This window comes from Heteronotia binoei, chromosome 20, assembly GCF_032191835.1.
Source record: "Heteronotia binoei isolate CCM8104 ecotype False Entrance Well chromosome 20, APGP_CSIRO_Hbin_v1, whole genome shotgun sequence".
NCBI lineage: Eukaryota > Metazoa > Chordata > Lepidosauria > Squamata > Gekkonidae > Heteronotia > Heteronotia binoei.
The window spans coordinates 37,090,948-37,107,362 of NC_083242.1; the positions used below are offsets into that span (position 1 = coordinate 37,090,948).

At 48.9% G+C, this 16,415-nt stretch overlaps 1 protein-coding gene across 2 annotated transcripts in view; it reads left to right on the forward strand.

Moving 5' to 3' along the window:
- Positions 1-16,415, forward strand: part of ATF7IP2 (activating transcription factor 7 interacting protein 2) — a 60,680-nt gene that overhangs the window by 25,525 nt on the left and 18,740 nt on the right. For both annotated transcript variants that reach the window (XM_060260458.1, XM_060260457.1), the window contains 5 exons: positions 391-1,027; positions 5,295-5,425; positions 6,238-6,369; positions 12,019-12,090; positions 14,708-14,847. In XM_060260458.1, the coding sequence (XP_060116441.1) occupies positions 391-1,027; positions 5,295-5,425; positions 6,238-6,369; positions 12,019-12,090; positions 14,708-14,847 (1,112 nt within the window). The remainder of the gene's footprint in view (positions 1-390; positions 1,028-5,294; positions 5,426-6,237; positions 6,370-12,018; positions 12,091-14,707; positions 14,848-16,415) is intronic.

Here is a 16,415-nt window from a genome sequence, read left to right on the forward strand (position 1 = left end):
CCCCACGATCCTCGCTGGCCAGCCAGGCCCCAGGGAGGCTGCCTCACAGTACATCTGGGCCCTGTGATCCCTGCCTGGCCCTGGGGAGACTGCTGCACAGCGCGGCTGGGCCCCACGATCCTTGCTGGCCAGAGAGGCTGCAGCATGGCTCAGTTCTGCCCAGCGATCCCCGAGGGCCGCACCAAATGGCCTCAAGGGCCACATACGGCCCTCGGGACGGAGGTTTCCCACCCTTGACATAATATAATACTGGGTTGGACCTCCAACGTATTCACCAGACTACAGCTTTAGAATAATGGCACAAGTGAATGTAAACTATTTCATTCAACCTTCTAAGCAGGAGCTTAAGTATTTGGCTATGTTTTTAAGGTGCATTTTTCTATGTTTTAGGGTCTAAAGATGGATCCCAATCCAGTCATCAGAAAGCCATTACGCGCCAGAAAAACGATGACCCCGAGTAGTCGGAAGCAGGTGGAAATACTGCGAAATCTTCATGGGCTGGGAAAGGCTGGAAACAGCTACAGCGTGGACAATTACGTGCAGCTAGAAATGATTGGAACAGAGAGCTTAAACTACAGTTCTTCCAAAGAAACGACCCCGGATCTTAAATCGAAAGAAATGTCAGCCAAAGAGCCAGTAGCTAAACTGGTTGTTAATTCTGAAATCAGCATTTACAATGGCGGTCCAGATGTGCCCGGGAGTCTTCCCTATAACGGTTGTAGCACGGACACCAACGTGAAACAATTTTTGAGTGCTGGCTCTTTGCAAGACCTGCTGATTACCTTGTATGAAAAGGAATCTGATTCGCCAGTCTCAAAGCCGGTTGAGGTGCATTTATACTCCAGACCAACCAATCAGCCTTTGGGCTGCCCAGAAGAAGTGACGGCCCCGGTGGCCTCTTGTAGCAGTGAGACTCCGACCTCGGATAAGACCGAGAAGGTGGAAGAAAGTCCTGAAAGTCCTGCCCCTGTAGTAGTTCAAGAAGAACATGACAGCCTCCAGTTCCAGGAAGGAAAAACGCTGCCCGGTGAGTAAGCTGAACTTTTAACAAATTCAGCACCATCTTAAGAACATAAGTGAAGCCATGTTGGATCAGGCCAATGGCCCATCCAGTCCAACACTCTGTGTCACATAAGAACATAAGAGAAGCCATGTTGGATCAGGCCGATGGCCCATCCAGTCCAACACTCTGTGTCACATAAGAACATAAGAGAAGCCATGTTGGATCAGGCCGATGGCCCATCCAGTCCAACATTCTGTGTCACATAAGAACATAAGAGAAGCCATGTTGGATCAGGCCAATGGCCCATCCAGTCCAACACTCTGTGTCACATAAGAACATAAGAGAAGCCATGTTGGATGAGGCCAATGGCCCCTCCAGTCCAACACTCTGTGTCACATAAGAACATAAGAGAAGCCCTGTTGGATCAGGCCAATGGCCCATGCAGTCCAACACTCTGTGTCACACAGTGGCCAAAACCCAGGCGCCATCAGGAGGTCCACCAGCGGGGCCAGGACACTAGAAGCCTCCCACTGTTGCCCCCCCCCCACAAGTACCAAGAACACAGAGCATCACTGCCCCAGACAGAGAGTTCCATCTATACTTTGCCATAAGAACATAACAGAAGCCATCTTGGATCCGGCCAATGGCCCACAACTGCCAAAAAACCAGGTGCCATCAGTGGGGCCAGGGCACTAGAAGCCTTCCCACTGTTGCCTCTCCCCAGCACCAAGAATACAGAGCATCACTGCCCCAGACAAAGAGTTCCATCAATATACTGTGGCTAATAGCCACTGATAGACCTCTGTCCAGATGTTTATCCAGTCCCCTCTTGAAGCTGGCTATGCTTGTAGCCACCACCCTGTGGCAGTGAATTCCATGTGTTAATCACCCGTTGGGTGAAGAAGTACTTCCTTTTATCAGTTCTAACCCAGCTGCTCAGCAATTTCATTGAATGTCCACGAGTGCTCGCATTGTGGGAAAGGGAGAAAAGTACTACGTCTCTATCCCATGCATAATCTCTATCCCATGCATAATCTTTGTCTATTATATCTGTATATTAGATTATGGACTCAAATGTCGATAGTTTTAACTTGTTTTAAATCTAATATGTCTTGTTATGACTGTGTTGTGCCCTGTCCTGAGCCCGTTCGTGGGAAGGGCAGGCTAAAAAGCGAATAAGTCAATCAGAAACAGACCTAAAGCTCTGCGGGCAGCATTTCTGAGCCCCTTTCCCTTTTACAAGCCTGCCTGATCCCCTTCCCCGAGAACTCCAAAACTGTGGCAGCCAGTCAAAAGTGACCCCTCCAGGGAGCATGAGCAAATTTTTTCGGAGCTTGGGTGGTGAGCAATGTTCCCTCTGTGGAGTCTTGTGAGCAAAAATTCTACTTTGTGAGCTACAGGCATTAAAGTTGTGAGCTGCTGCATCAATCAGTGTGCTCTGGGGCCATTTTTCCCGAGCTAAAACAGAAATGTAGAAGCTGGAGGCTAAAAATCTGTGAGCTGGCTCACGCTAACTCAGCTTAGAGGAAACACTGTTGGTGAGCCACTTTGGTGCAGTGGTTAAGACTCTTATCTGGGAGAACCGGGTTGGATTCCCCACTCCTCCACTTGCAGCTGCTGGAATGGCCTTGGGTCAGCCAGAGCTCTCTTATCTGGGAGAACCAGGTTGGATTCCCCACTCCTCCACTTCCAGCTGCTGGAATGGCCTTGGGTCAGCCAGAGCTCTCTTATCTGGGAGAACCGGGTTAGATTCTTCACTCCTTCACTTGCAGCTGCTGGAATGGCCTTGGGTCAGCCAGAGCTCTCTTATCTGGGAGAACCGGGTTTGATTCTTCACTCCTTCACTTGCAGCTGCTGGAATGGCCTTGGGTCAGCCAGAGCTCTCTTATCTGGGAGAACCGGGTTTGATTCCCCACTCCTCCACTTGCAGCTGCTGGAATGGCCTTGGGTCAGCCAGAGCTCTCTTATCTGGGAGAACCGGGTTAGATTCTTCACTCCTTCACTTGCAGCTGCTGGAATGGCCTTGGGTCAGCCAGAGCTCTCTTATCTGGGAGAACCGGGTTTGATTCTTCACTCCTTCACTTGCAGCTGCTGGAATGGCCTTGGGTCAGCCAGAGCTCTCTTATCTGGGAGAACCGGGTTTGATTCCCCACTCCTCCACTTGCAGCTGCTGGAATGGCCTTGGGTCAGCCATAGCTCTCTTACCTGGGAGAACCGGGTTTGATTCCCCCCTCCTCCACTTGCAGCTGCTGGAATGGCCTTGGGTCAGCCAGAGCTCTCTTATCTGGGAGAACCAGCTTTGATTCCCCCTCCTCCACTTGCAGCTGCTGGAGTGGCCTTGGGTCAGCCATAGCTCTCTTATCTGGGAGAACCGGGTTTGATTCCCCCCTCCTCCACTTGCAGCTGCTGGAATGGCCTTGGGTCAGCCAGAGCTCTCTTATCTGGGAGAACCAGCTTTGATTCCCCCTCCTCCACTTGCAGCTGCTGGAATGGCCTTGGGTCAGCCATAGCTTTCTTATCTGGGAGAACCGGGTTTGATTCTCCACTCCTCCACTTACAGCTGCTCGAATGGCCTTGGGTCAGCCAGAGCTCCCACAGAGCTGTCCTTGAAAGAGCAGCTTCTGCGAGAGCTCTCTCAGCCCTGCCTACCTCACAACGCAGCGGCCAGACTGTTGTTGGGGCTCCCTAAATGGGAGCACATACAGCCTGGGCTGCGCGAGCTGCACTGGCTGCCAGTTACATACCGGATTCGTTACAAAGTGCTGGTCATCACCTTTAAAGCCCTATATGGTCGAGGACCTGTCTACCTTAGGGACCGTCTCTCCCCATACGAACCCCAGAGAGCACTGAGGTCAGCTGGAAAAAACTTGTTGACCACCCCCGGACCGAAAGAGGTGAAGCTGCAATGCACCCGTAACCGGGCCTTCTCCTCTGTAGCCCCGAACCTATGGAACCAACTTCCAGAGGAAATGCGGGCCCTGCAGGACCTTGAACAATTCCGCAGGGCCTGCAAAACCTTCCTCTTCCGACTGGCTTTCGCTGACGAAGAAAGAAATTGCTAATGATTACCGCCATTATAAAAGCACAATTAGCATTAGCACTTTTATCAATTTAATTAAGTGATTTTAAACTTATCAGAATTTTTTAATGTTTAATGTTAATGTAACCTTGTCTTTTGTATAAGGGAAATTGAATGATGTTGTTAGCCGCCCTGAGCCTGCTCCGGCGGGGAGGGCGGGATATAAATAAAATTATCTATCTATCTATCTATCTATCTATCTATCTATCTACAAGGGTGTCTGTTGTGGGGGAGGAAGGTAGAGGAGATTGTGAGCTTGTCTGAGACTTTGAGATTCAGGGTGGAGGGTTGGGTCTAAATCCAATAGCTTCTTCTGCTTTTGGTGTTAGGATGTTGGGCAAAGATCTGGGACACCCAGTTTCGAATCCCCACACTGCCACACAAATTTGCAGTGACCTGGCACCAGTCACACACTCTGACCATTTTCGCACACAGCTTACCTTGCAGTCACAATCCTGTTCCCTCCGCAGCGTCTGGTTGGATTTCCCACCATCTGAGCTGAAGTTACAGGAAGTGCTGCAGTTTTTGCGCAGCAAACGTAAACCGCTGAAACCCAGTTTACGTTTGCTACGCAAAAGCCGCGGCACTTCCTGTAACTTCGGTGCAGATGGTGGGAAATCCGACCAGATGCTGCGGAGGGAACAGGATTGTGACTGCGAGGTAAGCTGTGTGCGAATATGGTCTCTCTGTCTCACCTACCTGACAGGACTATTGTGAGGATGAAGTAGAGGAGGGGAGAATGAGGTGAGCTGCTTCAGGTCCCAATTAGGGATAAAGGTGGGGTATAAATGAAATAAATCGAGAGAATCCCAGCACATATCCAACCCAGGGGGTGTGTGGATAGCCAGGCATCACAAATGCCAGTGCAGCTGCAAAGTCAGAAATTAATTTTGGGCCCTGAAACAAGATTGTGATGACATTTTCACGGCAGACTTTTTAACGGGGTGGTTTGCCATTGCCTTCCCCAGTCATCTACGCTTTTCCTCCAGCAAGCTGGGGACTCCTTTTACCGACTTCAGAAGGATGGAAGGCTGAGTCAACCTTGAGCTGGCTACCTGAAAACCCAGCTTCCGCCAGGGTTTGAACGCTTGTCGTGATCAGAGAGAGTTCAGACTGCAGTACTGCAGCTTTACCGCTCTGCACCACGGGGCTCCTTGTTGAAATGGATAGCTGCGCTCCAGATCTTTTCAGTGAATTCTTTTTGTCTTAAAGATGACGCTTTGAGAGAAAGGAGAACTTCTGAATGTAAAGACGCGGTCAGCTGTAAGCATGTCTCATCATCCGATGAAACAAGAGTAACTTCCGCCACGCAGACAGACAAAAGCCAGCCAGGACTGGAGAAGGTAAGTCAGCTGGGCTTAATTGAATTAAGTTTTCAGGGAGGGGGGGGATTTAAGTGTTCAGCTGTAGTTTGGGGTGGGGGGTAGCTGTCTGAGGCTTCTCTCCGAAGGACTTTGGATCCTGGCATGCAGGTCAGAGCGCGGATGCAGCTTTGATCAAAAGCAAGCAAAAGAAGGTGTCAGAGGAGTTTTTTAAAAATTGCACTTAACATATAAGTGGAAATGACTAAAAAGAGAGGGAAAGTCCCCCGTGCAAGCACCAGTCATTTCTGACTCTGGTGTGACGTTGCTTTCACAATGTTTTCAAGGCAGACTTTTTACAGGGTGGTTTGCCACTGCCTTCCCCAGTCATCCACACTTTCCCCCCAGCAAGCTGGGGACTCCTTTTACTGACCTCAGAAGGATGGAAGGCTGAGTCAACCTCGAGCTGGCTACCTGAAAACCCAGGTTGTGAGCAGAGTTTAGGACTGCAGTACTGCAGCTTTAACACTCTGCGCCACGGGGCTCTTAAAAAGAGAGGAACAAGATACCATATCGCAGTGGTATTGTTTAGGACGTAAATGCACATCAGTTGTTGCAAAAGATGTGTAGAGTACAGCCTGAGTTACAGAAAATGAACAGTCAGTCGGGGCTCTTGTGCAGAAGTCCAAACATTTCACGTTTCATGTGCCCCAAAGAACCATTCCTTTTCTGGATTGCCCCTTGGATGGCTTGACAGCGTCCAACCTCTGAATAAGAATTATCCTGATTTTAAAAATGTAAAATTCTGTGTGGTGTTCTCCCCCCACTCCTCCCCCCCCCCGGATCTGTTGTAGATCAAGTGTTTAATTCGAAACCACATAGAGAATTCGATGGGAGACGTGGATAGCAAGTTGCAGCGGTTGAACGAAAGAATCGATCACACGCAGTGTCTGCGGAAGCACGAAGGAATATCAATTCGGATTATAGTAAGGCGGCTTTTGGTTTTTCTGGCTTAGCATGCTGTTTGCTTGCAGCAGCACGTTAATTATGAAAGAGGCAAGTCGATTTGTACTGGAGCATTTGTATTTTTCCCTCCCTTTACTGATCGGTCGCGCTCTCTCTCCTGCCTGGTCATCCCCCTGTTTAACAGTACAGAGCCGTCACAGTTGGCTGCTTTCAATAGCGGTCATCCAGTTAATTGAGCTGAGTTTAGGCACTCTGCCATGGAAGCTCATTAGCGATTATGGGCCACTTGCCCCCTCTCATCCTAACCTCTCAACCCTTGCTGGGTTGTTGTGAGGATAGAAAGGAGAAGAAGAAGAAGAAGATATTGGATTTATATCCCGCCTTACTCGCTTGATCTCTGAGTCTCAGAGCGGTCACAATCTCCTTTACCTTCCCTCCCCCCACAAAAGACACCCGGTGAGGTGGGTGGGGCTGAGAGAGCTCTTACAGAAGCTGCCCTTTTAAGGACAGCTCTTCGAGAGCTATGGCTGACCCAAGGCCATTCCAGCAGGTGCAAGCGGAGGAGTGGGGAATCTAACCTGGTTCTCCCAGATAAGAGAGCTCTGGCTGACCCAAGGCCATTCCAGCAGGTGCAAGTGGAGGAGTGGGGAATCAAACCCGGTTCTCCCAGATAAGAGAGCTCTGGCTGACCCAAGGCCATTCCAGCAGCTGTAAGTGGAGGAGTGGGGAATCAAACCCGGTTCTCCCAGATAAGAGAGCTCTGGCTGACCCAAGGCCATTCCAGCAGCTGCAAGTGGAGGAGTGGGGAATCCAACCCGGTTCTCCCAGATAAGAGAGCTGTGGCTGACCCAAGGCCATTCCAGCAGGGGCAAGTGGAGGAGTGGGGAATCAAACCCAGTTCTCCCAGATAAGAGAGCTGTGGCTGACCCAAGGCCACTCCAGCAGGTGCAAGTGGAGGAGGGGGGAATCAAACCTGGTTCTCCCAGATAAGAGAGCTCTGGCTGACCCAAGGCCATTCCAGCAGCTGCAAGTGGAGGAGTGGGGGAATCAAACCCGGTTCTCCCAGATAAGAGAGCTAATGGCTGACCCAAGGCCATTCCAGCAGCTGCAAGTGGAGGAGTGGGGAATCAAACCCGGTTCTCCCAGATAAGAGAGCTCTGGCTGACCCAAGGCCATTCCAGCAAGTGCAAGTGGAGGAGGGGGGAAATCAAACCCAGTTCTCCCAGATAAAAGCAGACTTTACCACTACACCAAACTGGCTCTCGGTGATGCGGTGAATGTTGAAAGCCCCTCTGGGTCATGCATTGCAGCGAAAATGGGGTTAAAATAAATTACTGATTCTGTATTTCGAACAACCCCTATACTCCCCCCCCCAAAAAAAATTGGCCTTTGTCTACCAGCGTATCAAGACCGACCACACATAGTTGCTGGCTCTCGTTTTGGAGGTTATAGCAGCCAAGGCAGCTTCCGAGAGAAAGCCCTGTCTGTTCCAACGCACTGTGCGGGACGTTGCCTCTTAAAGACAGGTCCCAGCACAGCAGGTCAGCTGCTGAGCTCCCGCTGCTCTAGTTCCATCACTGCAGTATCAAAGAAATCACACCGGTTGGCATTTAACGTCCTGGTTCAGCTCAAGCTTACAGTTACACATGCAGGATATGTTAAAAGTGTGACGTCTTAGCTATGAACCCACACATTCCAGTCCTTTTCCGCATCCAGGTCGAAGGCTGCAGGAAGCAGGGATTTCTTAGCAATGGATATTTCAGTGCTGCTCTTCAGGAACTCCTGCCAGGCCCCTTTGCCTCTGGGCACCTGAGCAAAAATAGCATTTTTGAAAAAAATCTTCAAAATTGAACTCACTTGCGGGTGAAATAGGGAAAATGAAAGGCCAAGTGAAACTAAAGTTGGAGGAAGACTTCATACTAGGCCAGTAGGAACCAGGTGCCTTTAGAGCATGGGTGTTGGAACGTGCGACCTGAGGGCTGGATCAGGCCCCCAGAGGGCTCCTATCAGACCCACGAGGAACTCACTGACATCTCCTTCCTTCTTTCTCTCTTGCTTCCTTCTGCGTCACAGCTTGCTTTGCTGGGCTTGCTCAATCATACAGGAGCTACAGAGCAAAGCCTCTGTTTTCTCCATTGGCTGATCAGCACACGAAGCAACTTGCATACAAAAGCTCACAATGCCCACCCATTTCATGTTTCTCCCTGGCTCTTAGGCTCAGAGCATTGGCCATGAGATTTCTGTAATGAATGTCAATAAATCAAAAGTAGGTTGGCAACTTACAGTTATGCACCTGAACAGCATACTCAAGACTGCTGTAGCACAGACCTTGTCTCCAGTTTTTGATGAAATAATTCAGAGCAAGCGGTGTCAGTTATCGGAAGCTGTTAAATAAAGTATTGCAAGAGTTCTGATCTTTTAAACATATTTTAAGTTTAAAGAAAAACTTTGTTTCCTTTATAAAGTTTATATTTCTGCTACCTGGCATTAAATGTTATGGCATGCATGGCTTGGCTCGACCCGAGAAGGTCTCATTTATATCAGATCCAGCCCTCATAACAAATGAGTTAGACACCCCTACTTTAGAGGGAAAGGGCTATGGAGGCCCAAGAACTGCACAGAATTGAGAACTTCAGAAGATCCCAGCTCAGCAGATCAGTCAGGATCCATCTAGTCCAGCCTCACACAGTGGGCAACCAGTTCCTCTGGAGGGCCAACAACAGGGCAGAGAGGCCGAGGCCTTCCCCTGAGAAGAACATCAGAAGAGCCCTGCTGGGTCAGACCAGAGGGGGTCCATCTAGTCCAGCCTCCTGTCTCACACAATGGCCAACCAGTTCCTCTGGAGGGACAACAACAGGGCAGAGAGGCCGAGGCCTTCCCCTGAGAAGAAGATCAGAAGAGCCCTGCTGGATCAGACCAGGGAGGGTCCATCTAGTCCAGCCTCCTGTCTCACACAGTGGCCAACCAGTTCCTCTGGAGGGCCCACAATAGGGCAGAGAGGCCGAGGCCTTCCCCTGAGAAGAAACTCAGAAGAGCCCTGCTGGATCAGACCAGTGAGGGTCCATCTAGTCCAGCCTCCTGTCTCACACAGTGGCCAGCCAGTTCCTCTGGAGGGACAACAACAGGGCAGAGAGGCCGAGGCCTGCCCCTGAGAAGAACCTCAGAAGAGCCCTGCTGGGTCAGACCAGGGAGGGTCCATCTAGTCCATCCTCCTGCCTCACACAGGGGCCAACCGGTTCCTCTGGAGGGCCAGCAACAGGGCAGAGAGGCCGAGGCCTTCCTCTGAGAAGAACCTCAGAAGAGCCCTGCTGGGTCAGACCAGGGAGGGTCCATCTAGTCCAGCCTCCTGCCTCACACAGTGGCCAGCCAGTTCCTCTGGAGGGCCGACAACAGGGCAGAGAGGCCGAGGCCTTCATATGAACATCAGAAGAGCCCTGCTAGATCAGACCAGTGAAGGTCCATGCAGTCCAGCCTCCTGTCTCACACAATGGCCAACCAGTTCCTCTGGAGGGACAACAAGGCATAGAAGCCAAGACCTTCCTCAATGTTGCCTCCTGGCTCTGGGTCTCAGAGGTTTAGTGCCTCTGAATGTGGAGGTTCCTTTTAGTCACCAGGGCTGATAGTCAGCAAATTTCATATTTTAATCACTCATTGGGTAAAGAAGTATTTCCTTTTGTCCATCCTGAGCCTTCTGCCAGGGTGGATAAAAATCAATGGTTTTTTTTTTAAAAAAATGGGATTTTTTAAAATTGAAATTGGATTTTTTAAAATAAAATGTTTTTTGAGGAAAATATATTATCATTCAAAGGTTATTCCGTCATGAAATAAGGGTTAGTTTTCAATTCTGAAGCATAAGGCTGTATATTCATGCAATGTTTAAATCTTTTGGTAATGAATTCTATTAATCCATTCACAATGACATGCTCTTCCAGAGGTTTCTGTAAGATTACTGGGCAGTTCCTCTGTCTACAAGATACTATCACAGAACACAGATGCTTGGTTTTGCAGCTCTCAAAACTGCAATTTGTGTCTGCGGCTTTCACATGCCTCTTCTGCACAGCAAAAATGCTATAAAATGAACAGAGTAGAGAAAAAGACCTTAATCTCATTGTTCTACAAACCTATGTACACAGAATCAACCCCCTAAGTGCTAAGTTTCAAAACGTTCAATGAATAGAAAAAGACTGCTTGGAGTGGAACAGATTTGCACAAGAAGAAACTTAAGTGTGAGAAGGGAGGGGCAAGCAGTAAAAATGAAAGTGAAATGTTTTGAGCCGAATACTCCACAAGACTTTGGGTCTTTTGTGTGTATAACCCGAGGTTTATCCTATTATTCTTTCCCTGGAGGAGAAAACCTATAATGGCAGCAGGCAGTAAAAGAGAGCCTTTATGTAAAAAACTATGATTTAAATCATGTCTTACTGACTAGTGATTTAAATTGTGATTTAAATCAATTTGATTTAAATCAAATCCACCCTGCCTGCTGCCCATCGGCTTCTTTAATGCCACTAAATTCTAGTAATTGGGGAGAAGGAGAAAGGCTTCTTTGTCTACAGAGAGGATTGTGAGGAACTCCAAAGGGATCTGTTGAGGCTGGGTGAGTGGGCGTCAACGTGGCAGATGCAGTTCAATGTGGCCAAGTGCAAAGTAATGCACATTGGGGCCAAGAATCCCAGCTACAAATACAAGTTGATGGGGTGTGAACTGGCAGAGACTGACCAAGAGAGAGATCTTGGGGTCGTGGTAGATAACTCACTGAAAATGTCAAGACAGTCTGCGTTTGCAATAAAAAAGGCCAACGCCATGCTGGGAATTATTAGGAAGGGAATTGAAAACAAATCAGCCAGTATCATAATGCCCCTATATAAATCGATGGTGCGGTCTCATTTGGAGTACTGTGTGCAGTTCTGGTCGCCGCACCTCAAAAAGGATATTATAGCATTGGAGAAAGTTCAGAAAAGGGCAACTAAAATGATTAAAGGGCTGGAACACCTTCCCTATGAAGAAAGGTTGAAACGCTTAGGGCTCTTTAGCTTGGAGAAACGTCGACTGAGGGGTGACATGATAGAAGTTTACAAGATAATGCATGGGATGGAGAAAGTAGAGAAAGAAGTACTTTTCTCCCTTTCTCACAATACAAGAACTCGTGGGCATTCGATGAAATTGCTGAGCAGACAGGTTAAAACGGATAAAAGGAAGTACTTCTTCACCCAAAGGGTGATTAACATGTGGAATTCACTGCCACAGGAGGTGGTGGCGTCCACAAGCATAGCCACCTTCAAGAAGGGGTTAGATAAAAATATGGAGCAAAGGTCCATCAGTGGCTATTAGCCACAGTGTGTGTGTGTGTGTGTGTGTGTGTGTATGTGTATATATATATATATATATATATATATATATATATATATATATATATATATATATATATATATATATATATATATATATATTTGGCTGCTGTGTGACACAGAATGTTGGACTGGATGGGCCATTGGCCTGATCTAACATGGCTTCTCTTATGTTCTTACTCTCTCCACCCCATTCAAAATTTTGACCTGCAGCTGAGAATCTCTCTTGTCGCTTAGGTTGTGGTTCACGTTGGTGCTTCCGATATGACCCCGTCTGTAGGAGAATGTGACACAAAACCAGTTCATTCTGTTTCTTTGCAGAAGAAAATATCTCAGCTGCACAGGCGCGTGAATTCCGTAGTGGACTTCCACAAGGCTCAGTTGTCAAAAAAGGTATCTACAAAACAACTTTGTCTGTCTTAAAGCATCGATTTCTATTCGTTCGTTTCCTGCCCTGAGCTTTAATGGAGGGGGAGGGGTGCAGGGTTCGGGGTTTTTTGTAATTCTGCCTTTCCACATTACTTTGCTTTAGAAAAGTTTCAATAATAAACTGTGTGGTTGTCCAGATAGGCACACGGGGGTGGGGTGGGCGTGTCGTCCCACTCACATAGATGTTAAGAAGATGATGATGATGATGATGATGATGATGATGATATTGGATTTATATCCCACGCTCCACTCCAAATCTCAGAGTCTCAGAGCAGCTCACAATCTCCTTTATCCTCCTCCCCCACAACAGACACCCTGTGAGGTGGGCAGGGCTAAAAGAACTCTTACAGCAGCTGCCCTTTCAAGGACAACAACTACAAGAGCTATGGCTGACCCAAGGCCATTCCAGCAGCTGCAAATGGAGGAGTGGGGAATCAAACCCCGTTTTTCCAGATAAGAGAGCTATGGCTGACCCAAGGTCATTCCAGCAGGTGCAAGTGGAGGAGTGGGGAATCAAACCCGGTTCTCCCAAATAAAAGAGCTATCGCTGACCCAAGGCCATTCCAGCAGGTGCAAGTGGAGGAGTGGGGAATCAAACCCGGTTCTCCCAGATAAGAGAGCTATCGCTGACCCAAGGCCATTCCAGCAGCTGGAATCAAACCAGTGCGGAATCAAACCCAGTTCTCCCAGATAAGAGAGCTATGGCTGACCCAAGGCCATTCCAGCAGCTGCAAGTGGAGGAGTGGGGGATCAAACCCAGTTCTCCCAGATAAGAGAGCTCTGGCTGACCCAAGGCCATTCCAGCAGCTGCAAGTGAAGGAGTGGGGAATCAAACCCGGTTCCCCCAGATAAGAGAGCTATGGCTGACCCAAGGCCATTCCAGCAGGTGAAAGTGGAGGAGTGGGGAATCCAACCCGGTTCTCCCAGATAAGAGAGCTATGGCTGACCCAAGGCCATTCCAGCAGCTGCAAGTGGAGGAGTGGGGAATCCAATCCGGTTCTCCTAGATAAGAGAGCTCTGGCTGACCCAAGGCCATTCCAGCAGCTGCAAGGGGAGGAGTGGGGAATCAAACCCGGTTCTCCCAGATAAGAGAGCTCTGGCTGACCCAAGGCCATTCCAGCAGCTGCAAGTGGCAGAGTGGGGAATCAAACCCGCTTCTCCCAGATAAGAGAGCTCTGGCTAACCCAAGGCCATGCCAGCAGCTGCAAGTGGAGGAGTGGGGAATCAAACCCGGTTCTCCCAGATAAGAGAGCTCTGGCTGACCCAAGGCCATTCCAGCAGGTGCAAGAGGAGGAGCGGGGAATCCAACCCAGTTCTCCCAGATAAGAGAGCCATGGCTGACCCAAGGCCATTCCAGCAGCTGCAAGTGGAGGAGTGGGAAATCCAACCCGGTTCTCCCAGATAAGAGAGCTGTGGCTGACCCAAGACCATTCCAGCAGGTGCAAGTGGAGGAGTGGGGAATCAAACCCAGTTCTCCCGGATAAGAGTCTGCGCACTTAACCACTACACCAAACTGGCTTAAGTGATTTCAGGTCCCTGGGGACAGTGCTCAATGCATAATTACCGTAAGTAAATCTCTCTTGAGCCACTTTCGTGTCTGCCTTTCAGCATGGATTTCTGCGCATGTACCTCCTGAAGAAGCCCCGAGTAGTTGCTAAAGAGAAACCAGGCTCTCCCAGCAGCTGGCGGAGAGGAAAATCAGCAGCCAATGATGTAATGTAATGTAAAATTTTATTTATATCCCGCCCTCCCCCGCCGAAGCAGGCTCAGGGCGGCTAACAGCATTTCAAGTAAACAATACAATAATAAAAACATTAAATTCACATTAAAATTCACATTAAAACCAGTCAATAGTCAATAATTAATTAAAACATTCCTAAATTAACACTGGCGGTAAACGTTATTAATCTGGCGGTAAACATTAATTCAGTTATTGGTGAACGCCTGTTTGAAGAGGGCGGTCTTGCAGGCCCTGCGGAACTGGTCTAAGTTCCGCAGGGCCCGCACCTTCTCTGGGAGTTGGTTCCAGAATTGTGGGGCCGCAACGGAAAAGGCCCGAGTGCGGGTGCTTTGAAGTTTAACTTCTTTTGGCCCAGGGATATTCAGTCTGCTTTTCCCCACTGACCTCAGTGCTCTCTGGGGCTCATATGGGGAGAGACGGTCCCTCAGGTAGGTCGGTCCTTGGCCATATAGGGCTTTAAAGGTTATGACCAGCACTTTGTACTGGATCCGGTATACGATTGGCAGCCAGTGCAGTCCGCGCAGCCCCGGCCGTATATGTTCCCATCTTGGGAGACCAAGTAACAGCCTGGCCGCCGCGTTCTGCATTAGCTGCAGCTCCCGGGTCCGGTACAGAGGCAGCCCCATGTAGAGAGCGTTACAGTAGTCCAATCTTGAGGTGACCGTCACGTGGATCACCATTGCTAGGTCCCGACGCTCTAGGAAAGGGGCCGGCTGGTTCTGTTCGGAAGCCACCCAGAATCCTGATGCCAAGGGGGAGGCGCCCAGCGGTGGAAGGGGCTCGTTTGATGTATTAATGTCGATCTGAAGGAAGGCGTTAATGGACCTTTTTGCTCCTCAGGTGAATCTCCCAGGTACACAACCCAAAACGACCATATTGAATGTGCCTGCGTCTCTTCCTGGGAGTAGAAGTGACCCGCCCATGGCACCGAAGCGTCGGTCAGCACAGCCCGGTGAGGTTCCTTCCAAAACTGCCAGAAGGTAGGTGTGTTTTCCTGGACAGCAAAGCCGTTGGGCCTCTTCAGTGGCTTGGACAATGTTGTCCCAAAAAGAAACAGCAGCAAGCTGGCCATCTGGCGGCGGCAGTGTAGGGTAGCGGGCTGGCTTTTTGCGTGGGAATGTAGAGGCTGGGTCCAGATTAGAGGTGTAAAATTTCTGGAAATTTTGAAGCTCAGAAAAAAACCCAGAAATTTTCGGAACGAATTGAAACGCAATGCTACATTAGCACTTCTTTTTTTTTCTTTTCCAGATTGAAAGTCATTCTTTTGCTTTGGGAACATAAGATATGGCTATGGACAACTAGCATGTTAAAAAAATATAGTGCATCCAAACAATTATTACAAACATAATTTACTTTTTAAAATAATATTTATTTGCAATTGTAACAAACGGAGCGACAGTCTCCTGAACTCTTTACTAGTTTATGTGGAACGGACGGAAAAAAACCTCCACAAAACAATTTTAAAAATCCATAAGTAACGGTTATTCGTATTTCCTCTCCATGGTATTAAATAAAAATTTTAAAAACCCATTCATGTTTAAAAAAAAAAAAAGTTCCGTAATCGTTTTTTCTTTTTTTAAAATTTTTCCAATTTGTCAGAAAAAAGCAATGGCTTCAGGAAAAAACAGGGGAAAACCATTTCTTCCCCAAATGTTTCCGTTTTTTCTATGGGCCTTCACATCTCTAGTCCAGATCCCCACTTGGGGAGGAAAGGTGACTGGGTGACCTTGGACCAGTCACTTCCACGACCATGCCAAGGGGCAATGAAAGAAAGGAGAGCCAAGGCAAAGGTGTCAGGAGCTGGTTACGGTCATGCATGCATAATTCTGCCGGAAGGTACAAATCAGTACATCAGAAGAGCCCTGCTGGATCAAACCAGCATCCTGTCCCACACTGGAGGTTCCACAACAGGGCAGAGAGGCCGAGGCCTTCCCCTGATGTTGCCTTCCGGCTCTGGGATTCAGAGGCTGGGTGCCTCTGAACATGGAGGTGTCCTTTAGTCGCCACTGATAGACTTAAATCTCATTCCCTTTTTAAACTGTTTATTCCTGCAGCCATCACTGTATCCTCTGGCAGCCATTTCCACATTTTAACAGGAAAGTCAGCCCAAAGGCAAGGCTGTTAGGAACTTCCTAGCACGTGCACGCCTCTCTAACTCGGCCTCCCCCCCTCCATGAGAGGGTCAGTTTGGTGTAGTGGATAAGTGTGCAGACTCTTATCTGGGAGAACCGGGTTGGATTCCCCACTCCTCCACTTGCAGCTGCTGGAATGGCCTTGGGTCAGCCAGAGCTCTCTTATCTGGGAGAACCGGGTTGGATTCCCCACTCCTCCACTTGCAGCTGCTGGAATGGCCTTGGGTCAACCAGAGCTCTCTTATCTGGGAGAACCGGGTTGGATTCCCCACTCCTCCCCTTGCAGCTGCTGGAATGGCCTTGGGTCAGCCAGAGCTCTCTTATCTGGGAGAACCGGGTTTGATTCCCCACTCCTCCACTTGCACCTGCTGGAATGGCCTTGGGTCAGCCAGAGCTCTCTTATCTGGGAGAACCGG